At 49.3% G+C, this 17,376-nt stretch overlaps 2 protein-coding genes across 11 annotated transcripts in view; one reads left to right on the top strand and one right to left on the bottom strand.

The window, feature by feature from the left end:
* Window positions 1–4,635: 4,635 nt before the first annotated feature.
* On the bottom strand, window positions 4,636–9,064 carry ZNF503 (zinc finger protein 503). Its single transcript, XM_021532699.4, has 2 exons — window positions 8,064–9,064; window positions 4,636–6,944 (listed from the first exon to the last, which is right to left on the bottom strand). Exons 1-2 carry the CDS (start codon window positions 8,370–8,372, stop codon window positions 5,424–5,426), a joined length of 1,830 nt encoding a protein of 609 aa, XP_021388374.1. The 5' UTR covers window positions 8,373–9,064; the 3' UTR covers window positions 4,636–5,423.
* Window positions 9,065–16,034: 6,970 nt separating this feature from the next.
* The window catches only part of LRMDA (leucine rich melanocyte differentiation associated), a 728,564-nt gene continuing 727,222 nt past the window's right edge, over window positions 16,035–17,376 (top strand). For 2 of the 10 annotated variants that reach the window (XM_085583473.1, XM_085583465.1), the window contains exon 1: window positions 16,035–16,844. The gene's annotated coding sequence lies outside the window, so the exon portion shown is untranslated. The remainder of the gene's footprint in view (window positions 16,845–17,376) is intronic. The other 8 variants (XM_085583479.1, XM_085583470.1, XM_085583468.1 and 5 more) reach the window with 7 other exon arrangements.

The raw sequence follows: 17,376 nt of genomic DNA, 5'->3' as shown, positions 1-17,376 counted from the left end.
CCCGGGAGCCGCTCCTCGCTCTTCCTCCCCGGGAGCCGCTCCTCGCTCTTCCTCCCCGGGAGCCGCTCCTCGCTCTTCCTCCCGGGAGCCGCTCCTCGCTCTTCCTCCCCGGGAGCTGCCCCTGTTCCGCCGGGCAGCTGCGCGTAACGTGCCCGCCCGGGCCTCCGCGTAAAGCGTGCCCGCTCTGGCCTGCGCCTCAGGAGAGCAGTAACGTTTGTTATTAACTGGAACGTGAACCTGAAACGATGGAGGGGGAGGGGAGATATTTTTGTGCTTCCTTTGGTCGTGGTAGTTTGGGAACGAGGAATGTGCCTGCTCGTCTTCTTGTCCCATCCCACAGAAGTGGTTTGGATCGAGTAGCACGCGCTTCACAAAATAAGGCAGGAAAGATGAACCACTTTCACACACACACACACACACGCAAAATCCCACACGTTTTTACCGTGATAGCCTAAGAGCGGTAATCTAATTTTGTTCTCTTTCAAACCGTTTCAAGGCATATATGTGTGTGTGTGTATATATGTGTATATATATCCTCCAGGTTTCAGTGGGCGTCCTTCTGCTGCTCTGTTATCATTATTTCTTGCCTTGATGTGACGTTGAAGACAGATGACAGCATTGTCAGGTTGTCTTTAATTCATTTGAAGATTAAAAAAAAAAATACACACACAAGGCTTCTTACACAATATTCAAAGCCGGAACGGATTCACCTTTTTTTTTTTTTTTTTTTTTTTTTTTTTTTTTTTTTCTCATGTAGGGGATGTGGGGCTGGGAACGGGGTGAGTAGTTGATGAATTTCAGACATCAAGAGAGAACAAAGTCTATGCATCGCTGTGCGTGCACACACGCACAGAGCAAGCAGTCGGAGGTGAGATTTTTGCAACAGCAGCACCTGGTTGATGTTGATGGAGAAATATCCAGCATTAGGACAGTCTTTTTGCATTTATGCACAAGCTCAAATATATAATCTGCTCAAATTTCAACCACGTCTCTGCTGCCAAAGCATTCCGCCTCCGAAGAGGTGAGAGCATACAGACTCACGGTCCGTCTTTTTTTATTCTGACACCTCTATGCTTCATCGCAAAAAATTTTACCTTAAAAAAAGAAAAGGTAGTCTGCCCCGAATTTTCCAGGAGTGAGCTGAGAAAGAGATTTAGCAGGGATTAGACACCTCTGATCAGAACTCGTTGCTTGCCTGCCTCAGGTCTGTTCATGAAGCAGTGATAGCTGTGCTTCATGATGCAGAAAGAATCAGGGGTGGTGGGGTGTCTCAATGCAGTGTTACAAATGTCCAAAATTATACCCAAAAATATGCATAAAAAGGAAATTTGGTGCTGGTAGCTCCAGCAATTTTCCACTTCAGAATCGTACCCTAAAAATAAAGAAAAAAGCAAAACCAAAAACCAACCAAACAAAAAACCCAAAAAACAACAAAACACAAAAATAATAATAATAAAAAAAAAAATAAATAAAAACGACCACGGAAAAACCCTAAATTGTAGTCTACTGAAAGCCTGTAATGAGAGCCAACAACTTTAAAGCATCATTGCTGTCCATCTTTTCTAAGTATGAAAGAATGAAGTTTGATCAATGTTTTTACAGAATAGGAATGCACATTTACTTTTGTTTTGGAAAGTTTGGATCTTTCGGGATTCCTTTTGCCTGAGTGATTTTGACTGTAGATGTGGGTAGATAATTACTAACCTCGGATTAGAGAGAGAGGGGGCAGCCCCAGCCACAGCGTACCTTGCTGGCTGCACTGAGGGTGGCTCAAAAGGTGATGAATGGGCAGTGGGTGACTTTCCAGTCTTAGCAAATGGAATCTCTTATCACTGAGGAAAATCTTCCCGTAATAAAGGCATCCTTGTATTTTAGTCCTAGCATACATTTTGCATTCTAAAACCACGTAAGTATATATATATGTGCGTGTTTAGTGTGGGCATGTGCACATAAGCCAAGATACATATGCCCATCTAGGCTCAGATATTTTACAGAGACTCCTTTGCTGTCTGTGGAGTCTGGTGTTTTATTGTTTCATAAAACTACCTTAATTACATTTCCTCATAGATAAGATAAACAGGACCCTTCTTTTCTAACCGTTGCTTATCAGAAGTTTTTTGTCGAAGTGGCATCCAAAGCAAGCTTTTGAGAGTGTATGGAAACACATTAATTTTTATTTTGGTTCTTCAGTTGCACTTAGCATCTGACAAGAGTTGATTTAAATATTACATGATTCTATCTTTAATGTTCAAAAAAGATTTGTGAGAAAGACAAAACTGTTTAATTTAAACTAATGTATGCCTGACTCTGGTCAGATTGATCACAGTTTCGGGTTTTGATGGGTTTTGCCCTTCTGTTGCTTGTCCTCTCAAGCTGGTTTTTCACTGTGAAATTATTTTAGTTCGGTGGCATGGACCAGCGGCTGCTGTCAAATCCACAACCCATCCAGTTAGTAAGAACGGGGGGGTGGTGGGGGTGGTGGTGAGGAATAACAAATGTAGTCCTTTTACTTAAAAACATTAATGTCCATAAGTCAATCTCTGTTAGAAAAAGAGGCGAATTTAATAGATTAATATCAAAATCCTAGGTGGCACTTGCCAGGTCATATACTTAACAAGGCTGGAAGAGAGACCTACTTATCACCACTCTACATATAAAATAAGGTGTTTTAATTTTTCTTTAACCTCGGGGACAGTATCTGAGTAAAACAGTAATAATAGCATTAAGTGTTCATTTCACCACTTGCATCAGCAATGTTTGTGTGTAGCCTTTCAGAGCTGAAATCCCCAAAACTGCAGTTAAGGTTCCAGGACACAAATGATCCCTCGCTCTTTTTAAATGGCCCTGCAACACCTGATGGGCGGTGGGATTTGGCTAGCGAAGTCTGAGCTGCAGCTGTTCGAGATCCGTAATTGTAAAACACACGAACAGGAGAGGAACGTGGCAATGGTGGTGTTTTTAATCGCGGCAAAACTGTAATTGTTGCTTGCACACCCAGATGGAGCCTGAAATGTAATTTTCCTCAAATTAAGAGTAGTTAAAATAGTAAAGCGGGGAAGACAGTCTGGCTGGGCTGCAGGAGAAAGCGGGGGGCGTGCGGCATAGAGAGAGGACTGCGAGCTTGTTCAGCCTTTCTCGGGCTCGCCAGATGAATCCTCCGCCACCATCTCCCCCGACCCGAGAAGCCCTTCTTTCAATTACTTTCTGTGTTTGTATCCTCTTCTTATTTTATAACTAAAGTTTACTTGGCGCAGTTAACAGCAGTGCCCTCTCCTCCCTTTCTCTTAACTCATCGGTTCAGAACGAGAGCTCGTTTTACATTTCCTAAAGCAGAGATACGCAAAGGTCCCTTTCCCATTCAGGGCGGGTGCGGGGGAACACATTTGGTTAAACCGCAAAGCATTTCCCGCGCCGCTTTCGGACAGCGTCCCGAAAGAGCCGCAGCGCGGCCCAGCACCGGCCTGCCCGCGTGTGTCCCGGGCCCCGCCGCGGGCCCGGCCCCGAGAGCCGTGCCGGGACGGCCGGCCGGCCGCTGGAGCTTCGGTAGCTTGCTGCTTTTCTCGCCTTTGCACATTAACGCTAACTTCCACTAATTATCTGGAGTAAATGTATTAGACTAATTAGCATCTGGGCACCACGGGAAACTCTGAACAGTAATTATATTGTGGGGAGAATCCAGAACGAGGGAGAAAACCCAGTGATTTGTCAAGCAAAGTCGCCGCTCGCAGCTTTGCCCCCCGCCAGAGCGTCGCGCTGGGGCCGGGCGGGAGGAGCGGGGCCGAGCGAGGGGCAGCAGGTACCCGGCTCCGCCCGCGCCGCTGCTGCGAGCGCGGGGCAGGGCCCTTCGCGGGCATTGCTTTTACGGACTTGGGCATCGCCTTCCGACTGTCTCGGCGGCAACGCTTTGTTCCGCAGTTTGGGTAGCTGCTCTGGCTGCCCCGCGGCAGCCCCCGCTCCTACCTGAACGCAGGACGACGAGCCGGAGCTGGGCGGCGGCCCTTGGGCGCTAGGAGGAAACCCGTGCTGGGGAGGCAGAGACGCGGTGCAGGCAGGGGCAGCCCCTCTCGGGATCACGTCAAGTTTGGCACTGCACTTCAGTAAAGAGCATACTCGGCCCAAATAACGGATGGCTTCTTGGTTTTCCTGTCCCTTCCTTTTTAAAAGAAAATGAGTTTTCAGAGCTGTCCGATTTTTTTTTTTTTTTTTTAACGTGACGATCTTTTGTGCTGCGGTGCGAACTGAAGAGAGAAATTGAAAATAACTGGATGAGCTCAAACAGCGCTTCCTTAATTACTTCTGAACTTCTCATTTAGAAAGAGATGAATAGGTATGCAGTACATTGTTAAAAAAAAAGCTTTCGATAATCATCTTACACATTTACAGAACAGTCTTGCCTTCCCCGTTTCTTTCTAAAGAAAGAACAAAATCTTCTAGTTGAAAACTAGTTTTAAAAACCAGATATTTCATAGTAAAAACATTTAAAATATAAGTTTACCTTCTTTAAAGACAGGGAAAGAGATTTAAGCGATTCTCAGTTTCCCTATTTCATGCCAGAAAATTCTACTGACGAGGAAAAAAAACAACTGTGTCTGATTATTTTTTAAGAGAGCCCTGGGGTTACAATAATAAAAAAACTTTGGTTGATTTTTTTTTATTTTTAATTAAAATTGAATAAACGCTTAAGGAGAAATTAGCAGTCACCTCCATCCAAGACCTACTCGGGTTTTATAACAGAATCAAAGCGTATTTAAAAAAAAAAAAAGTAAAACCTTTTAATACATCAAATATACGGAATTTTAATCTTTAAAGCGATACATTGTCTATTTTAGTACATGACGTAAACCTTACTTAACCCTTTTTACAGGGTGGACTTAAAAATTAAAAATAGTTAAGTGTTCCTTTTAAAGAACAAAATAAGGCAAATGAGGTTTTTGGAATAGAATTGTTTTTGTTTTTTCTTCCAGAATACATACAAAAAAATACCAATTCTCTTTCAAGGGTATACACCTTAAAAATAATTGCAATTTGAAATTATAACTGACAAATTGCGAGTTGTTTTTAGTAACAAACATGCATGTAAATTTTTTTTGTTTCAATGAGACATTAAATAAGAACGTACAATACAATCATAGCAATTTTAAAGTAACATTAAAGAGAAGACCTCTATCTTTTTTATTTATATTCTACAATGGGTGTTCCACTTTTACCTATTGAGCTCAGTTTAGTAATGCACTTTATGATTCGTTGTCCCGCTTGAAGCTAACATAAATAAATACAGTGCTCATGGATCCAGTCCTCAAATGAACACTATTTTATAAAAAGTCAGATTTTTTTTTTTCTTTCCAACTTTTATAAAGTTTCGCAGGGCTTCCTTCCCTTACCGCTAGACTTTGTGTTGTGTGTCAAAGCCCCGCTGCCTGCACTCACTGGTAGCCCAGGGCCGAGGCTGTGGTGAGTCTCTGCCCATAGAGTGCGTAAGGGGAGTAGTAGGGTCCGGTGGCAGCGGGCACGGGCACGGGGGCCCCGGGGGTGGGCAGGGGGCTCTTGGAGTAGGGGTGGTAGCGGCTGCCGAGTCCCAGCGCGTGGTGCGGGCTGCGCAAGGCCAGCGTGCCCGGGCTGCCCGGGGCGCCCGTCGTGGGGATGTGCATGTGGCAAGCCATGGCTGCGGCCGCTGCGCTGGCCAGCGATGAGGAGCTGGGGTAGCTGGAGAGGAGTTTATCGGTGCCCGGGAAGGCAGTATGGGTCCGCAAGTGGCTAAGCAGCTCCTCCGAGGTGGCAAAGCGCTTGTCGCAGGGTCCGTTGGCCGACACCCAGTTGCAGATGTGTGGCTGGGGGTCGTTGGGGAGCATGAAGCCGTAGGGGTACAAAGGGTGGCCGGCTAGCGAAGGCGGCGTGGCGCCGGTCAGCGAGGAGTGGACGCTGTGCAAAGGGTGGGTGGGGTAGACGAGGGGGTATCCGGACTTGAGGGCTTGGTCGTGGGCACAGGAGGCTCCGGCGGCGCCTGCCAGGTGGCTGGCGCAGTGGTAGCTTAGGCAGTACGGGTCTCGGCACAGGCTCGCCGTCATCACCGACGGCGGCGACGCGCCCGCCAGCGGGCTCGACCCCGCCGGTTTACTGCAGCCCAGGCTGCTGGCGGCGGCCAGCTGGGCCCCCACCAGGCTGGAGGATTTGGTGGGGTCCAGAGCCACTCCGTGCGGCAGGAACTGCGGCGGGTAGCCGGCGTAGGCTCCAGCCAGCGTCCCCGGGTAGCTCATGCCCGCCGGGGGCAGGGGGAAAACCGTCTGGCCCGGCTTGTAAGGGGAGACGGGGGCCACGAGGCCGGAGCCCAGAACGGAGGTGGAGGAGGTGGCGGTGGTGCTGCTGCAGGAGGAGGCGGAGTCCGATGCGATGGGCTTGGAGCCCGGCGTGCTCTCCTGGTGCTGGTTGACCTCCACGTTAATCCCGGCACAGCTCACGCTAATCCGGCTGTGGCTGATGCTGGTGGTGCCCGGGCCTCCCTCCGAGCCGGAGCTGCCGCTCTTTCCGCAGCCCTCCGAGTCCTTCTTGTCCTCCCCGCCTTTGCCCTCGGCCGGCAGCAGCCCGGGCGAGCAGGCGGAGGCGCTGGAGTTGGGGCTGCCTGTCCTTGGGGTGAACGGCTGGCAGGTGGCGCTCGGCACCCGGAATCCCGACTTCTCCCCGGCCGCGACCCCCGCGGCGGGGGCGCCCGCGCAGCCCGCCGCCCCCGGCTCCTTCTTCTCCGCGCCCGGCTTGGAGTACGGCTTGAAGCTCGATTTGTCCTCCACGCCGATGTCGCTCAGCTTTAAGGGGCCCGACTTGGAGTCCTTGTCGCCTCCGGAGCCATTGGAGGTGACCGAAGAGAGTTTGGAGGAAGGGGACGGGTCCGGCTTCCCAATCTGAGAGCAAGTTTGTGCCAAAAGGGCCAGAGGGCTCTTCTTTGCATCCAGCTGCGGAAATCAGAAGGACACACAAAGAAAGAGGTTTAATGGGGGTCCGAGAAAACCCCCATTACTTACATAGAACTCTTGTCCCGTAGGTTTCTGCAGAGCACAGCCTGGAAGTAACGAACAGTTTGTGCGCATTCATCAACTTGACAGCCCCCTCCCTTGAATGCACCATTTTCCATAAAGCCTTTAAAAAGGGCTGGGGATTTTTGTAACCCTGCGAGCTCGCCGCGGCCGCCTTCAGCGTCCCCAGCCTCCCCGGCATCGGCCCGGGCAGCGGCGTCTCGGCGTCGCTCGGGCCGTGCTGCCCGCAAACCCGCCCGTGAACTATAGCGACTGCAGCATTTCTGCACCCTGACTGCTGGCACTATTTATAAATAGAGCCCGAGCTAGCCGGCGAGCAGGGCTCCCCAGGAGAAGAGAGTCCTCGCTCCGCAGAGACCTTAATGAAATCATTAATTCCCACGGACACACCCTTCCCACAACCAGCTCTGTTTCGAGTTTCGGTCCCGCAAACAGCGACCTACGCAGAGGGGGACCGGTAACCTCGACAGAGCAGAAAGGGGACCAACAGGCCCCCCAAAGTACAGATCCGCGTCGGTACTTGAAAGGAATCGGTCGGCGAGCCGAAATAGTTGTCCTGCCGCACCCACGTTTGAGCCCGTCGCTCTCCTCGTCGTGTCGTCCCGTCCCGTGTGTGTCCCCCCCACCCCACCCCAACATACTCCCTGCAAAAGCAAGGCTGTTTGGCGGTCGGAGCGCTGCTTATTTGGGTGGCCGGATCGTGACCCCAGCGTGGATCGGTTCCTTCCACCCACCCCGCTTCTCAAAAAAAAAAAAAAAAAAAAAAACAAAACAAAAAAAAAAAACAAAAAAAAAAAAAAAGGCTCAAAATAGCAAGAAGAAAATATTAATTTACACAGGAACTAGAATTATCGCACTAAACACGGAATCAATGCCCAGGAGCGGCTCCTTGCACTAACTCGAAATCAGAAAAAGCCCCTGTCCCGGTATAAATGCATTTCAAAGCTCAGCAAAGTGCCGAGGGCGGCTGGCGGAGCCGCCATGCACAGCCAGCGCCCGGGCAGGGACGAGAGAAAGCGGCGGGGGCCGGGTGCTTACCTCGATGGGGCTGACGGGCGTGGAGGGTAAAGGCTGCAGGTATTCAGGGTGTAAAATGTGTCCAGTCCGCGCCGTAAGCATTTTCAAGACTTTGATGGGAAGGCGGTTGGCTTGGCGTAGCGGGTCCGAGGGGGGGACGGCGTGGAAGCAGGGCTTGGCGGCGGCGCTGCTGCCGTTATTCCCAGCGTGCCCGTTCGGCCCGGCGAGGTCGGCGGCGCTGCGGCTGCGGCGGGGGCTGCCTCCGGGCTCGCTGAGGCTGCTGCTGCGCTTACTACTTCTTATAGCAGAAAGCGAGGGCGATGTGATCATGACCCAAAACCTCGCATGAAAACTGGGGCAAGTGGCGCCGCTCGCACTCGGAAACGCTCGCTCGCTTTCTGCGGGCGAGAAAGGAAAAAAGCCACACGCCCCCCGAGCAGAAAAACAAACATACAATGTCCCGTGGCTCTCTCTGGCGGGGAGGGCGTGGGTGGGGAGGGGGAGGGAAAGGGGGAGCCGGCCGGAGAGAAAGCGGAGGAAAAAAAAGCCGAGTAATCCTTGGGCTGTGCTGGGGGCGGGGGTGGGGGCTGCGAGCGTGTGCCGCGGTCCCCCTCGGCCGCTCTCAGCTCCCCCGGCTGGCGCGGCGCGGAGCGCTCGCCTCCGCCGCTCAGCTGTGATGCGAGCCGCTGCCCATCCAGCCCGGGATCTGGCAAAGAAACTCACTTCAAAAGCAGCTGAATTAGTCTGAGATTAAAGCCTTTGCCGCCTTCCAATCAAATGGGACCCCGAGGTGATTGGAGGGTCAAGGGGATGTGACGTTCCCTTTTCTGGGCTTTTTTTTCTCCGTTTTTAATGGTCTCTCGCTCTTTTTTTTTTTTTTCCCCTTCCCTTTCTCGTCCGCCTTCCCTCTCCCCTCCCCTCCTTCCTTGTTTTCGCTCCTAGGATGGGATGGGCGTTAATTCTGTGTTTCACATCACGCGCTGCGAACGTTTTTCTTCCTCCGCAGCCAGCGCGGATCGCGCGGCAGCGGCGGGGCGGCCGCGGGGCCGGGGGCGCCGCGCCTGCCGGGGGGCGGCCGTGGGCTCCGCCGCGCTCCCCCCGCCCGCCCCCGCCGCTCGCACACCGCCCCGAGCACGACCTGCCGCCCGCCGCGCACGGCGCTTGCGGGCCCGGCCGGCGGCCCCCAGCCCCGGGGCCAGCCCGCCGGGACCGCTCCGGGACCAGCGCTCCGCCGTGTCCCCTCCGGGACCCGCGGAAGGGCGCGGGGCGCTTTTCCCGCCCCTCCCGCCTGGCAGCGCGGGGGAGGCCCGGACGAGAACCTGCAGAGCGCCGGCCTGCACGTCGCCGGCGGCAGCGGGCGGGAGCCGGGGCGCTGCGGCGCGGCTTGCGGCGGCGCGGGGAGCGCGGCGGGATTGGGGGAGGTCGTCACACGCGGGGCTGTCACGCACAGCCCGCCGCCGCCTTTCGGGACTCTCCGCCCCGCCGTCAATTGTCAGTGCTCCCCAACCGCAATCAATCAGTTATTTGTCAGCCCCTGTCAATCCGCCCTTGATTTATGTCAGCTTTTGTTGCTGATTACAAGCCTGGTGTGACTTGAAGGGGGAAGGAGAGAGAGAGAGGGAGAGGGAGGAAGAAGGAAAGAAAACAGAGGGAGAGACGGGCTCCTCGGGAGAAAAAGCCTTTTAATTTACGGAATAAATCCTTGGAGTAAACTGGATTTGTTTGCCAGCAGCCGGTCGCCCTCCCCAGCCCCTCACTGCCCTGTCGGGGAGGGCTGCTGGACTCCTCTTCCCCTTCCCTCTTCGTCCTATTCGAAAGTGTCCTTCGTCGCTGCACCCGCCGGGCTGAACCGGTCCCCGGCAGCGGGGGCCTGGGGAGGCGGCCCCTCGCCCTAACAAGAGTACTTGTTCGCCATTTATGTGTTTGATTTTCAGCTAGGCTGTGCTGAGAGCCTTCTGGGTACGCACACGGTGTCCACCCGGGCGTTACATTCGTCCTGCTGTGTGTCTGTGCGCTCCCGAAGGGTACCGAGTCATCTGCCCTCAACCCCGGTTTTGCGGGTGCCGGCGGATGCTCCGAGAGGAATCCGCAAGCCTTCAAGTCTCTGGGTTGCCTTTTTTCTCTTTGTACTTTGCTTCCCACTATCCCCCCACCTCCTCATCCCATAACATTTTTTCACAGGCAAAATGTGTTAATCAATCTTTTACTTTTGTTTCCGGATCTGACATGGTGGCCCACACAATCTACAACATTAACAAAAAGGTCACTTAGAGATAAAACACGTTTGACAAGTGAAGAACAAGGCAAGTGCTTTAGGGGTCGCGTCCAATTCCTGACCTGGACTCCAACCAGAACAGGCGCTGATCCTGGAAGGGTTGGACGAGAGGAAGGACTTTCACTTTCTCACGTTTAGATTTGCTGAACCTAGTCCTTTTTCTTCCCTTGAAACACTGATCTGTCCCAGTCCCTAAACAGATGTGTCAGATAGTCTTTAATGACCTGCTCTTCTTACGAGGTCTGTGTAAGGCAGGTTTTCCTCGGTATCCCCCCCTTCCCCCGCCAAGAGGTACCCTTTAAATCTTGCAGCGCAGTAAGTGTATCGGCTGGATTTTATTTAAATCACTTTTTTACTATAGTATACAGAGTAGGATAAATACAGGGAACTCCTCTAGCTTTAATGAAGATAACATTAATTTTAACAAACTTTTTAATTTCTATCTTTTCTCTGAAAGATAAGGTTTATTGGCACAACTTCTCAGCGGATAATCATAAACGTAGTTTCATTTTGCAATTACCGCGGTCATCTTGCAAAACCATCAAAATTAAAAGGCAGGGAAGAGGAGGTAGAGAAAGAAATATTGCACAAACCCCACGATATTGCAATAGGACTGACAAGACCCACAACTTGCCCTCAAGGAACTCCTCCCCCGCCCCCCCTCCTTTATCTAGAGTGGAAGTGACTTGAATCTGCCCCAGGTTTTCCCCCAGTTCTTTCTTTTGTTGTCAAGTCCAATTGATAAATGGAGTGCAGTAAAACTCTGGAAGAAAAAAAAAAAAAAAAAGCTGAAACCTTCATTTGTGTTCATTTGCATTAAAGTGCTTGGAACAGCTGTTTTCCTTACAGGACCGGGGAGACTCCTATCTGTTTTCTCGTTGTATTTATCCTGCCTCCCAGGGTGAAAGACTAAAGATTAATTGTCTTAAGGTAGAGTCAGCTGTGGGAAGGCTCTCCCTCCCCATTTTTCCTTCCCTCTCTCTTTTCTTGTGGAGGTGAGGGTGATTTCGGGAAAGGGTTGTTTTACTTGTAAGCCAAGGAAGCAGAGGCGATTGCCGGTACATGTATAAAACAGGCAGCGCTCCGACGGGAAAAGCGGGGGACGGAGCGGGGGGAACAGCACGAACCCCGATCTTTCTGGCTGAAGTAGAAGCATCAGAGGGTAATTTAATTAGCAACTTCAGAGGACAGCTTTTTCATTTGCTTTTCTTTTTCTTTTTTTTTTTTTTCCCTCTCCACTCAGCCTTTGAAATGAGATTTAAATATCACTCAGTACTGTAAACTTTTTTTATGTAGAACCTTGTAAAAAAATCAGCCCCAAGACATCTCCTCCCATTTGCGCCCTCCAAAGCATTTTTGAGCTATGAGAACTTATTCACTGCGCTTAACACACGCAGAAAACGATTCCCAGCGAGGGGCTCGGAGTTAGGATGCACACGCGTAGGATCGGGCGGACGGCGGGGCTGCAGCTTGAAAGCGGTGCGGAGTTTGTGATTTGCCTGCTGCGGGCTCCTTTCCTCTCTTGAACCGAAGAAGAGCGATACTGTCCTGCTCGTAACCTTCGCGAGGGATTCTTGTTTAATGAGTCCGTGCAGACGGTTTGCTGTTTGCCATTTACTTGTGTAGTCTTGTTGAAGTTTTGGTGGCTGTTGCTTTTATTCCTTTGAAAAAAAAAATCCAAGGGTTGGAACCCGTCTTCCTCCTTTTACAAAGGAAAATTGTAACCTAAAAAAAAAAAAAGGAGAGCAAAGGAGGAATTAATTAACAAGTGCCAGTCCACACTTTCCTTTACCTACCAGCTATTGGCAAGCATGTCAAGTCGATTTTATTTGCACACAATGGAAATGATTTATTTTCTCTTAAAAAGGAGTGGGCTGGCAGATATTTGAGGAGGAGAGGAGAGCGAGAGCGAGAGAGGAAAAAAGTTTGAAAATGCCTTGAACTATTCACTGTCGAGATGGCTAATCAGTATTGAGGCTCGAGGGCACTCGGGCAGCTTTTCAATGCGGTTTTCCTTTCATCTCAAGCTGGATGGAGGCGCTCAATTAAAAGCCTATCAGTTTGTAAGTAAATCAACGCCTATCAAAGTTGTCACATCAAACAAAACGATTATTATTGCAGCCCGCCTCCCCTATTAATCTCCCTCTAAAATAATCCGCTTGACAGGTCAGGCTGGCGAGCTGCAAACCCTGGTCAGGATCACCCAAAAAACCCGGACTGACTGTTTTCCCCTCGGGAGAGCGAACTGCAGAAACCTCGACACCAACGTGCCTGCTCTAAGAGCTTGCTCTCTTGCCATTTAAGTGTCAGCTTCTGTAGATCATGTTGGAAAAGGGCGTTTAGTCTTTTAAACGGAACAGCAACAACCCTACAGGCCCTTTAGTTTAGCTTGCTTGTTTGTTTGTTTTTTCTTTCTTCCCCCCCACCTTTATTTTCTATCGTTTCGAACAAGACTAAGATTTTAATTAGCAGAAGCAGAGTTGCTGAGTTGTGTCTGGGTTGTGTTTCTGTGTGTAACACAATTCACTTACATTCACACACGCTGCATCGAATTTATTTCCTTTGATAGTACTTACATTTCACTATCTACCCCAAGGTTTTTATTAAGATATACATTGCAATACATTTTTGTAGATGGTGCATCTTCTTCCTTTTAATTTTTTTCTCGCAGGAATGATAGTACTTCATATAAGAAGATAAGAAATGTGATGGGTTATCAGAAATACACCACCACGATTTCGTACATTTGGAGAGAGGCTTCTCCCCCCCTTTTTTTTTAAATTTTTTTTTTTTTTTTTTTTTTTTTTAAGGCGAGACTGCATGTGTTCAGCTAATAACTGATGCATCTGCCCAGGTATCCAGCAGAGGTGTGGGGTATTTATTTTAGAATTTTGTTAAATAGTTGGAAAGCTTGCCAACATGAAGTAAGATTTCCAAACCTCTCCCCTGTTCACATAGTACCTGAAAATATTTACCCTTATGATTGTAATTACTTTCCTAACACATAGAAGCAATATATATTTTACTCTGCATGAGATGTAGGTAATCGTTTTATAAGCGGTGATAATTTCAGAGCCATCTTCAAAATAATAGTCACGTTTAAGCGAACGTGAATTTTAGTAGTCATTGGCGTTTTTACTAAACGAGCAGAAAATCACTTTTGTTTGCTTGTTTGGTTGGTTGCTTACTGCTTTCGGAAACATACCTTCCCCTAGAATGTTTTCAAATGCGTTTGTCTAATTTTGTTCCTTTTGTTACACCGAGATAAGGAAGAGATTAATGCACCTAATAATAAAAAAAACCCACCCCAACCTTTCTCTTTTTAGCCCTTTGACAGATTTCCCTCGACATTGTTTCATGTGTGAGTGTGAAAATTTTTACTCCCGCGTCGAAACCCGTTTGCCAACAGCTATTTTCCAAATCTACCCTCTTATGTTTAAGGTGTTTCTTATGCAAACAGCTGTTATTTAAAATATGCCTTAAGGTAACTTTCTAGAGGGAGAGGGAAAAGAGCAAGTCAAATAATTGCAATGACACGAGCAAGGCTGGGTATGTTTCCTGTTAAGAGCACGGTGATTTTTTGTGTCATTTCATGTTTTTAAATGTACTACGATTAAAATGATCGAGTCCAAAGCGAGTGAACACATTTCCTAATTTGTACATAAGTAACTTGAATTGGTATTTGGCGTCTAGATTCCAAGAGTGGGGGGAAAAAAAAGTCTTGTAGCTTTTGTAACACCTTGGTCTGATCACTCCATCTCAGCAATCATAAAGGCATCTTTGTGTTTATCTTCTGCGAAAGCCTGGAGGCTACGGGAGAGAATTGTACCAACTAAGCACATATTTGGTTACAGTAATCCCTCAGAAATTAACCATGGCACACAATGGAGGCGATTTCCAGCTTTGTCACTCGGATCCCAAATGTGGACTGTTTATTGACAACTTTGTTATGGAAACTGCACATCAACCAAATGCTCTTCAACAGGGAGGTACAGTGCAGGAACGGCATCCTTGCAGATATGAGGAAGAGTTTTGAGGGTATGGCTGGAAACGGCACTGGAACCCAAATAAGTAACGTTATCTAAACACCCTAATGACAAATGAACAATGATCCTCGACTCAATTACAAAACAGCTATGTTTGGCAGGAGCAGGAAGAAGCATGTAATATATCTTGGCTATTTTCTTGAAACAGTCTAGGTCCATGATCCCCAAAGGTTAAAATAATCTTAATTTTTAATAACTATTAGCTTGTTTTCAGTTATCCCTAATGGTGCATTTAGGTCTCCTCTAATCCCCACCGCTTTCATTTTTAGCTTTTTACACCCTAAAATTAATTCCACCTAAAGTACATTTTTCATTTTGTACTGTACTAGCGACGTGCAAATAATTTACATCAGCGTTCATCAGGACTGTCCTGAAGTGATGGATCATTTTGTTGAGTTGCAGTAAAAGTGCAGAATGATCTATAATGATGTAATATATACATTAAAAGGGTGTCTGGATGATCAGAGTTTTGCTAAAAATGTAAAAGGGCTTTTTGATTGATAACAGGGTTGCTGTTTTTCTGCAAAGGCTGTCACAGGCTGACACAATGCTTGAGTTATTAGGGCAGAGAAGGGCAACCATAAATTTCCAACGTCAGGCAAAAACTCTCTTTATTGTCTATATGATGGATGGGCCTCCGTACTAGACACCAAATACTTCGTATCACCCTTAAATGGGAACACATTTTTCGTGGCCATAATTCATGTTTTTTAAATAGAAAGTTTGAAATGCCTGCCTATATTTCACAATCCTGACATATTTATGAATCACTCCCTGCATGCAAATATAATTATTTAAAGCACTGAGGTGACATATGGGTTAGAAATGTACCAAATGCTGTTAGCGGAGTGATTTTTTTTAATTCCCTAAATTGAACACCATAGAAAACTCTGCTTGTCTGTTCAGATCAATAAAGTCGAAGGTGAAGTTTTACTGATTTTGTCAGTGCCACATACAGATATTCGGTTTTGATTAGGTGAAGCTGACAAAAAGGGAGTCTTTTTGCAATTACCATTAGGTTAATGAAAGAAACACTCATCTTTCTCCTGACACCCCCACGCAGGCACACGCGTTTTCCCCCCTTTCTTTTCGGGCGATGAACTAGCCGGAGGTAGATTTGACAGTTTTTTTTTTTTTTTTTTTTTTCTTCCTGGATTTATTTTCCGTCCAGCTGCGCTGGTCTCGGAGGGAGTGCCGGTGTGCCGGCGGGAGAGGGGGCTGATGAGAGCGGGCTCGGCCGCCCCGCGGTCGGGCAGGGCGGCAGGCGCTCTCCCGGCCCCGCCCGTCCCTCGCCGCTCGCAGCGCGGGGCGGGCGGCGGGGCCGCCCCTGCCGGGCACCGCGGGGACACCGGCCCGCTGCGCCGGCGGGCTCGGGGCCGGCGCACCGGCAGCGCAGAGCCGGCGGCCGCTCCGCCGCCGCTTTGTTCAGCTGATTACGGGGATACTCATTCCACCCCCTCGGCGGGGAGGCCCGAGCAGCAACGCCTGCGGGAGGGCACGGCGGGGCCGCTGCCGCCGCCCCGAACCGCGGGGCTGCCCCGCGGCCGCCGCCACTTCCGCCGGGGCGGGCGGAGCCGCCCGCGCCCGCCCCGCCCGCCGGCTGCGCCCGCCCCCGCCGCGGGCAGAGCGGGGCCGGGGCCGGCGGGACGCGCCCGGCGCTGCGCGGGAGCCGCGGAGAGAACCGGCGCTGGGCGGGGGCACTGGCGGCTGCTCCCGCGCCTCTTCGCGGCGCCCCACCGCGGCCTTTGGCCGAGCTCCTCCTTTCTCGGCCGGCTGAGCCCCCAGACCGGGAGCTGCTTACTCAGCTTGAGGGGCTGACCCGTAACGTACACCTTTGTATCTAATTAATTGAAACGCATGTTATTTTCAGTAGAGCTCGAGGGAAGGTGAGAATCAAAACCACAGAGTATCTTGAATATTTTTTTTTGCCGTGGAGTTGTGTGTAAATGTGTAAAATATTTGCACTAGTCCAAACTTACTATAGCAGGCTGACTCTTTCCCCATAAAATGTTAAATCAACCATGACCAGACTCATTTTCCCATGTCAGCCAAGAGGACTCTGTAAATCAACACATTAGGGCTTCGCTGGGTAGGAGCTGCGTGTGCTTCATGCAAAATGGCCCTGACAGTCGCTCTCGTGGTGCTGTGGTTGTCAGCCTGTGCCTGACTGCAGCATTGTCAGGTGGCAGCAGGAAACCTTGCAGGTAGAGTGCAAAATCATTGGCGACACAACTTGCAAGAGGCTGACAACTGGCACAACAGAAGGAAATTATATGGGTTGCTTTACCTTTTGATGTGATTGTGTTTTTAGACTCATAGATGTTTTACAAAGCCTGTTTCACCAGCCTGGACCACTTAGAAGAGTCTGTGTCTCCTCTGAAGGCCTGCTTGGCTGTATGTGAGCGGAGATGTTCTGCCGGCACTTCCTACCATCCCAAGATGGAACCCACTTAGAACCATCACAGAAGAGCTCATCTCAAGGTTAGGAAGCAGTGTGTGATAGCTATACCTGAAAGCTAATGAACACAGTGGATAAATACAGCTAAAAAAACAGCACTGGCCATATGTAGCTGTGCCTAAACAACTAAGACAAACTCCATTCTTTGTTCAAGAAAAGGAATGAATCCCCACAACTCTAAACAATATGTGTTCTGTAAAAAGCCTCAGCCAGTCCTTATCTAAACCACTATCTCTGGGTAAGGGTTCAGATACTGGAAAGCCTATTGCTGGGTGCTAGTAGGTTGAAAGGAACAGGATACATAATACAACATATAACAAAAGAATATCACTTCTTACTACCGCACAAAAAATATCAGTAATTACACACATTGAATCAGATTAGATTCAGATATCGAGGTAAAGCTTTGCGCTATATTTCTTGAAGGGCCTCAGCTCAGAGAAATCATTATCCAGTGTTCCTTGCTGGATTGCCTCCCACTCAGAGGAGTGACCCAGCTATGACCCAGACTCGGAACACTTGTGTATAAATTTAATTTTCAACATTACATCATTT

Source organism: Lonchura striata, chromosome 6, assembly GCF_050655825.1.
Source record: "Lonchura striata isolate lonStrDom1 chromosome 6, ASM5065582v1, whole genome shotgun sequence".
Classification (NCBI taxonomy): Eukaryota; Metazoa; Chordata; class Aves; order Passeriformes; family Estrildidae; genus Lonchura; species Lonchura striata.
This window is presented reverse-complemented; position numbering and strand designations above follow the sequence as displayed.

Bases quoted from the DNA above. Each gene is read 5' to 3' on its own strand.
- ZNF503 (XM_021532699.4), bottom strand. From the start codon at position 8,372: ATGATCACATCGCCCTCGCTTTCTGCTATAAGAAGTAGTAAGCGCAGC. The intron at 6,945-8,063 runs GTAAGCACCCGG...TGATTTCCGCAG, and splicing joins CGCCCGTCAGCCCCATCGAG to CTGGATGCAAAGAAGAGCCC.